At 44.1% G+C, this 8,693-nt stretch overlaps 1 protein-coding gene across 1 annotated transcript in view; it reads left to right on the forward strand.

The window, feature by feature from the left end:
• The window catches only part of spryd3 (SPRY domain containing 3), a 45,587-nt gene extending 36,922 nt beyond the window's left edge, over positions 1–8,665 (forward strand). The window contains exons 9-11 of the mRNA XM_062541193.1: positions 2,584–2,703; positions 5,196–5,332; positions 6,326–8,665. Coding sequence (XP_062397177.1) covers positions 2,584–2,703; positions 5,196–5,332; positions 6,326–6,460 — 392 coding nt within the window. The 3' untranslated portion in view covers positions 6,461–8,665. The remainder of the gene's footprint in view (positions 1–2,583; positions 2,704–5,195; positions 5,333–6,325) is intronic.
• The last annotated feature ends 28 nt before the right edge of the window (positions 8,666–8,693 follow it).

Genomic DNA, 8,693 nt, shown 5'->3' on the forward strand with positions numbered 1-8,693 from the left:
ATGTGGTATTCTACTGCCACCAATCTGTTTGGGGTGGGGTGGACAGTATGAAATCATTAAACCTGCTAGCTTAGAGCTAGCCAGACTTATCTATACTGCCTTTAAAGAGGAGTGGCTACCTGCGTGCCACTGAGCCATCTGTGTGTTGATGTTTGAGATTGGCATCTATACCATGATACCCTGATGTATAACTGTGTGTATGTGTGTGTGTGTGTGTGTGTGTTTGTGTTTGTTATGGTACGTTCATTGAGCGTGGCACTTCTGCGCCCCATTGCTATACCTGCTGAGGCTTGTCATGGCGAGGCTTGGCTCATTAACCTATCGGCCCTGCAATCAACTCCCGACATCCACATTAATGCACAAACACATTCTTATTGTGATTCGTAGATTGCTAGGTCATGTCCCTTAGGGGTCATACGGGGGCTTAAAATCAGGTTGAACCATCTAAAGCCAAGTACGGTTTTGACTCTAACAGGGAAGCTACCCCGGGCACATAACTGAAGCGTTCCATTTGTGGGAAGCCTGCTGTGACAATTAGCAGAGATGACGGCAGTGGGTACGTTCAACAAAATTAGACCAGTCTTCTAAAGCTATTTTTACCCTCCGCAAATGTTGCACTTCACTTGCGGACCCAGTGTAGCCAGGCATTGGACCGATACCTGCCACTGATCATTGATCGCACTGAGTAGTGAGGATATGTATCAGAATGGAGACTGGCCATAACTGCAATAGGCATCCATTCATAAAAGGAGTAGATTCTATGCGCTTCTGCAAAAACATTAAGGCCCTGTCCTGTGTCCACCAATTGCGTTTTTTTGCGCCGATGGCGACAATTTTCAATATAAAGTCTACACAGCGCTGAACGCCCTCGACGGACGTTTTTTACCGCAGCACTCCGAGCGCTCAAAGTTGAAATCTGTTCAACTTTTAGAACAGCGCCGGGCTCGTCAGCGTAGCCCTCAGCGTAAAAACCGTGATTGGTGGATACAGCACCTAAGTCTCAAAAACGTCTGTGCTACTCCAGTATCTTCCTCTTTTTGAGCCATTCATTCAAATGATCAGTTTCATCTGTTTTAAGGATGGCCAAGAGCCTATTTCTCACCTCTAGAGACATCGGGATGAATGGCTCTCTCACTCACATTGCTGTGTCTGAAAAATAGGTGTTAACATTTGAAAGGTTTAAATATCAGATGATTGATGGATAAATGTCAATGCAAAGAGGCGTAATGGAAAACAATGATGATGCAAGAATGGTGGTGGAAAGTTACTCCGTTCTTATTTCAGTGGAACCCTCTCATGAAGATGTCCTATCCTCTTCCTCCAGCGCTTTACTGAGGAACGGATGTGGCTCACTGCAGAGACAGGTCTCTGTGTGTTTAATGACATAACCTACCCCACCTGCCATGACCCCCCCCCCCCCCCCCCCCTTCGCCCTCCCCTGAGAAGCGACTCAACACAAAAAAGAAAAAAAAGCCCAACGTGGTTCCAAGAACACTTTTCATGTTTGCGGAAGCTGTTGAGCCGACGGTGTCCCAGCGGAGACGTCTGCTATGCCATGGCCTGTTTTCAGCCAGAGCTCTAAATGCCGGCGAAGGCATCCGAGGGAAAAGCCCTCATGCGTGAGCCCCCTCCGCTAGGGTCGTTTCCTGGTCCCGCTCTGCTTCCAGCGAGCTGAGAACAACCACCGCTGTCCGGCAGCCAGACGCACTTAGCGAAAGAAAAGGTTGTCCGTGCGAGACGAGGCCTTACGGAGAGCGATTGCGATTAGGGGTAAGACCTGGTTCCCCACCCAAAAAAACCCTTGGGCTATTTTTAGCCGCCCGCCTCTCCCGGTGTGGCAGCGGTGTTTGGCGAGAAAGCGAGTGCGCTGTTGTGACAGGAGCCCGCCTGGGAGCCGTAATGATACAGTGTCTCCATCTCCCTTCCCCACGTCCTGATCAAGATTGTTTAAACAGTATCCTGAGCTGGAGCACGGGTCCCATGACAACTCCACAAATATTTACCAGCCACACAAGTGCAATCTTTTTTTTTCTGTCTGCAGGCTACCTTTTCACTGTTTTTCTTTCATGCTCATGCTCCTTTTTTTTCATTTCATCATCTTGTTGTTGTTGTTATATCTCTCTCTACATTTTTGTTTGGTTTTCCACCACTGAACTTAAATACAGACGCGATATAAAGTGGTAGATGCCGAGCGTGAAGAGGAGTTTTTGTTTTGATGCGTCAATCCTTGAATCAGTGGGGGAGCATGTTATGTATATTTGTGTGTGAATGTGTGTGCTTGTATCAAGTCACATCAACTGACATGCTTTCCTGTCCCCACTATCGCCCTGTTTAAGATCAGTGGTGTTTTTCCACCACTGAACTTAAATACAGACGTGATATAAAGTGGTAGATGTAGAGGGTGAGGAGGAGTTTTTTTTGTTTTTGTTTTGATGCGTCAATCCTTGAATTAGTGGGGGAGCATGGTATGTATACTTGTATGTGAATGTGTGTGCCTGTATCAAGTCACATCAACTGACATGATTTCCTGACTCCACTATCGCCCTATATATCTCTATCTCCCTTTCTCTTTCACTCTCTCAGATGACGGCAAGATCTTCCATGGAAGTGGGGTAGGGGACCCTTTTGGACCACGCTGTTTTGAGGGAGACATCATGGGCTGTGGAATCATGTTCCCACGAGACTACAGCTCGGACTGGGAAGGTGAGACAGGCCTCATGTCATGCCTAGAGTGCCTTTTTCATGATCATTTCCACATGTATATCACACCTCCAATAACCCTGGAGATGGAAGTCAGTCATAATATGACATCTATCATAGTTTGCATTGCTGTAATTATCATAGTTTGCATTGCTGCAAATTACATTTTCTCTCTGAAGATGATGCGTCATTTTTATGATAAATATTTGGGTTGAATTCATAACAGGGTCCCCGTGGGGTAGTAAAAGGCAGTTAAAAAAAAATCAAAATCGATGCTTACAGGACCTCAACTGGGTAGCCGTCAGCGTTCAATGGTTGCCGTGTTTCCCACACCTAGACTTATTTGTGGCGGTGCACCAGATTCAACACGGCCGCCACATATTACGTTTCGTTATTAATTTATTTTTTAAAGCTAAGTATTAAAAACACGCATGTATTCGCTGCATTTCCTTTTCCTCCTTTCTCTCTGTCACTCACGTGTCTCTCTCTCTCACACACACACACGCATGCACACACACACACACACACACAGCCCCTCCCCTTCGTGCTCACCGCGTCTGTCTCCATTTGAGATCATCCCTGGAAACGTGCATGTGCACACTTGGAACTATGTTGTACTTGGAACTATGTATATTTGCTACTTGAGGGGAGTGTTTTGCAAGTGTAACGGATGCCAGCTAGTTAGCTGTGTTTGTCGAACGCTAGTAAACCTCACTCCCTGACACCTCCAGAGCGCTGCTGGCATAAAAGCTAGTAGTCTGGGCTTTTAGCTGGATTGTTAGCGCGCTTGACTCCCGATCCGAGGTGCTGCTGTTTCGCGGGTTCCAGTCCGGGCGTGTGCAGGGCTGGACTGCGGGGGTTCCACACAACGCAGGTTACACAGGCAACACTTGAAAGGCTCTGCTCTTCTTCAAACCCCAAGAAGCAGTCTGCAAAAAGTTCCAATTATGCATACTGTATGCTTAGAAAATGGCTGTGTCTCATTTGGCATCGTCACTTGTACACATTGTAACTCTACAGATCACAGCTTGCAAAAAGGGAAATGCTGGAATTATTTTGTCTCTAATTGGGAGGTCTACCTGTAGGCAATTGGAACTAGCTACTTCGAGGCACCTGTGTTAAGCTAGGATAGCAGTAGGTGCGTCAGACCAAGTAACTACACGCACAGAGATGAAAAGGGTATGTAACTTATTTTACTCCGGGGAATTCGGTGAATAAGCTAAAGTCCCAAAAAGTAGGTGTGTTCCTTTAAAAGCTTCAGCAGCTGAGATGGGAGAAACTATGCATACAACAACTACTGCCTGAATTCCTCACTAGTTAAAGCTCTACGGGTGAGTGGCAAAGATCTTATTAAATCTCGACTTTAAGTTAGCCAAAAAGACACGTGGGAGACTCATATGGAAGAAAGTTCTTCTGGTCTTCTGGTCTGATGAGACCAAATTGAGCTTTTTTTGGCCATCAGCCTAGATGTTTGGTGGATATCAAGCACAGCACATCACCAAAAACGCACCAACCCTGATTTGAAGAATGGTGGTGGTAGCATCATGTTGTGGGAATACTTTTCTACAGCAGGCCCTGAAAGGCGTGTAAAGGTAAAAGTAAATTCAATTCAGCAAAATATATGGAAATCCTGGAGGTTAATCTGATTCGGTCTGCAAGATAAGTATAAATTTACTATGATTTACTTTCCAGCAAGGCAGTGAGCCGAGTGGAGTGGCCGAGTCAAAGTCCAGCCCTCAATCCTATAGAATATCTTTGGCTGAACTTGAAAAGGGCTTAAAGGGAGTAAAATTGTAGTATCCAGATGTGCAAGCCTAATTGAGACCTATCCACACAGGCTTTAATTAATCTACTAAATGCTGACTTGAAGGGGGTGAATTGCTTATTTTGCATTATATATTTTTCCATTGATTACCATTGTTTTGTAGAAATCTGCTTTCACTTTGAGATTAAAGAGGTTTTTTTGTAGATTATTGTTAAAAGGGGGCACATTAAATTGATCAAGATTACATTTATAAAAGCATTAAAAGGGGACATATTACAGGGTGGTGAATACTTTTTATTGGCTTTTCAATGGATTTCAGTGTCTCTGATGGAACAGAGGTATGCAGTAGCACATTCACACAGCCAATCAAGAAGTATGGTGGACAGAAGGGTATTTTTTATTGTTTTTGAGCAGATGCATATTGGTTTGAGATACAATTCACTCCCTTGTACAACTTACTTTCTTGTGCGTACACTCTTTTCCTCTCTCATTGTTATTCTTATTCTACTGTCCCTGTTATGTATGGATGTATAAACCTTCTGATGTGTTTTTTTTTTCTGTCGTTCATAACATTTTGGCTACTTTTGTTAGCTTCTTGAAGAGCATCGGTTTTGTCTTCACCTGTACATTGCCTCTGAAAATAGTCCCGTCCAAGAAACCTGGATGAGCACATCTCACGTTAATGTGTTGCCCTACCCATTTTGAAGCAATCAATCGCATTTCTTGGCAGATGAGTTGGATGAGTGGGAGGCACTGGAGGTTCGGCCCAAGCAGGGCCGTGTGCAGAACTTTGTGTACCTGAATGATGAAGACGAGGAGGAGGATGGCGATGACCCTGAGCAGGATCAGGAAGGCAGGAAGGTCATGGTGAGTACCTAAGCACAACGCTCCAGCTGCCTCACACCGGTTTTACATGCTGGACAGAGTGTCTGGAGCGCTGCTAATAAATCAGGCCTGTGTAAGCATTAAGAACCTGCACTGTCCCATCCTTTCCTCATTAGTTCTAGCCAAGACTTCAACTAAGAACACAATATCAATGTAGACAGTTGCTCTGCCGAGTGCTTCGCAAAGTCTCGACAAAAAAAGAAATCTTCAAAGCCACAACTTTGGCAGGTACATCAATTAGTCTTCATTATGTTTGTTCACAGTTTCTCTAATTGCCATGTTGGAGTTACTTTAGTACTCATTTGTTCTTGTCATGGCTTTTTCCTGCCTGCCAAGAACCACAGAGCCCATTTGGCAGCCCCCTCTCTGAAGGAGGTCAAACAGTGTGATAGTGCTGTGCTTGCTATTGACAAGCCTTGGGTGTGAAAATGGACTCGTGGCACTTCTTAAATCATGCAGTGGGGTTGTCAATATTGACTCTGCGGCACAGCTTAACCAAACCACAAAGCATTGTGGGCTTGTGTGTGTGTCCGTGTGTGTGTGTGTGCTTGTGTGTGCATGCGTGTGTGCGCTTGTGTTTACGTGTGCAAATGACGTGTGCAAAAGCCAAATTGGTCAGAACACAATACGATTGCACAATAACACGTGTGTACATTTCAGCACTTTGTCTCTCCCCCAAAGAGCACATTGTCATGTAACACGCATACTGTACAAAGAAAAGTGAAGACACTTGACATGACTGATGAGTGTGTCTGTAACATGACAGCAAGAAAAGCCAAGTGTGCCTCCCTCATGAGGAGAGCTTCAGAGAGAGAGAGAGGGAGCGAGAGAGTGCTAGCAAGAGAGAGAGAGAGAGAGAGAGAGGATAGAGGGAGGAAGGAAGGAAGGAAGGAAGGAAGGAAGAAAAAGAAGGAAAGAACAAATGAACGCACCACACCATTGCTGACTCACTGTCGCCCCACTGTGCCCACTCAGGTGTTCTTCACCCGCAACGGCAAGATCATCGGGCGACGGGAGGTGGTGGTGCCCACGGGCGGCTTCTACCCAACCATCGGGATGCTCAGCAGCGGAGAGAAGGTCAAGGTGGACCTGCATCCCCTCAGCGGCTGAGAGGAGTGGGAGGGATGCGCCAGACAGAACATGGAGGGAGGAAAAGAGCATCCGCATATCAAGCTATCAGTTCAAATATATGCTTCGACCAGTTCACCATTGCAGTCGTCACGATTTTAGTTTAAACTTACTGCAGTGAAAAAAGGGGAACCATCTGGATTTGATGAGCTCAGCAGTACAGGATGTATTGGTACTGGTCATACACTTTTTCTTTCTTTACTTTATCATTATATTGCTTCTTAAACAAGCCTTTCGCTTGAAGTCATTTTGGCAGAGGCTCGGAGACAACCAGGAGAGAGCCAGGAGAAAAACCGCAAACGGCACGAGTCCTCATCTCTCCATGTCCGTTATGTCTCCACTCTGGGAAGAGGCGCTTCATGTTCGGCTCAGGGCCTTTGGCCTGGTGTGTGTTTGCACCGTGACACTTTCCTGCCTTCCCTCAGCCCGAGGCAACGCATACAGATAATCAGGTGGTTAGATTCAGGTCTGAAAACATACTGTACGTCATGTCAAGTTGGCCCGCACTTAAAGGCTTTGATCTGATTTTGATTCATATAAATTATAATATAAACTGTTCAGGAAAACAAATAAATAAATGCAAAATATACTTAAATATAATTAATAATAAAAAAAAACAATCCTGTATTTTTTATGAATGTATATCATTTGCATATGTAACTCCCTCTTTGCCAAACTGTGTCACGCAGTGCAGTTGAAGGCTCTTAATGTCATGTTAATTGGTACATCCCCACTTTAGAAGCAACATTCACACCATGAAGGGGCATGGGCTGACATGATCAGCGGCATCAAGCACTTTCTATTCAGCACTCCCACTTAATATTCATCACATTCTCGTTTGACTTTTTATTTCCCTTCACTGTTGAATGTCTTTTGGAAGTCAAATGCCACTTCTGAGATGAGAATGCTATTAGCTCAGTAGGGATGTTGTTGACTGTTAATGAATAAAGGGATGAATTGAAGCTCACCGCAGGCATGTAGGACAAGGGCTGCGTTTTCAGGACTGCTGTTTGTTTTGTCCCCATCACTCTCATGCAGAAAAGGCTCCTCAGCAGCCCTCAATCAGGGAGCTGGAGGTGGCCCAGCTCAGGCAGACATGATCTCAAGATGCACTGTGGGGCAATATATGAGTGCTTTATATGTCAGAACCCTAAGGACAAAAATGTTCAAGCATAATGTTTTTTTGATTCAGCCTTTTTGGAATTTCCATTAGACCTCTTTTTTTCCCCATCAATCACTAGCCAGAGTTCTATTCACGCTTGCTTAGCAACAAATCACAAGATATCACTGTGCAAGTAATAAAAAGACACAGGAGTATGTATCACTGTGGTCCTGTGTAGCAAGACAATGATGTTGTGCTTTTGCAGACACTGCTTATTGTGAAATAGCCCCACTCACTGTTCTGAGCACTTTAAAGCAGTCTAACGACTAAACCACCTGAAACCAGAAGCCATTTTGCACACCTCAAGTGAGATCAAACTGTAGAATCTGTCAGTATGTGTTGTCCTATGTGCTTTTTTATGTCTGCACATATATATTGAAAATGAAAATTATGTATTTTTATCTGCTGTCTAGCAAATAACCTAAGATCAATGCCAAATTTATTCTCATATTCCCCCCTCCCCATACATTAGTAGGGGATTTCTTAAGCGGTTTTATTAAATTGTATTAGATTTACTCTGTGTGCCTCACTTCAATGTTCAGAATGAAATGCCATTATTTAATATGCTTACTCTGAAAGAAACTGTTTACTTCATGTCTTTAAGCAGGCAATAAATCATTGTTTTGTCATTGAGGAGTGGGGGCAAATGCAACAGTTGCTTTAAGATTACCCCCACATCCATCCAAAAGTGTAATATTCTGAGAAAGTCTTAAATTGTATTGAAATTATACTCCTATAACATGCTGGTGTCAGGCAATCTATGTTTTAGATTCTATGTATTCATCAACTCATGGTCTGAATTGAATTGTTCTTTTTATTAGGGGTGTGTCACCTCTAGCGCATCCACTTCACACAGAGCACTTCTTGTCTGGGTCCTCTGTATCTTTGTGAAATGATGATTGAATGATTGTTAGCCACCAGTACTGTAAATGTTAGCATCTTGCCCAATTGTAGCATGCACGATTTGGCTAACTCTGTGTATGTGTGCACACAATCATTAATAAAGATGGCTATTTCCATATAAAGTGTGTAGTTGAGTCTTGTTGGATTCGT

This window comes from Sardina pilchardus, chromosome 7 (assembly GCF_963854185.1).
Source record: "Sardina pilchardus chromosome 7, fSarPil1.1, whole genome shotgun sequence".
NCBI classification, from domain to species: domain Eukaryota; kingdom Metazoa; phylum Chordata; class Actinopteri; order Clupeiformes; family Clupeidae; genus Sardina; species Sardina pilchardus.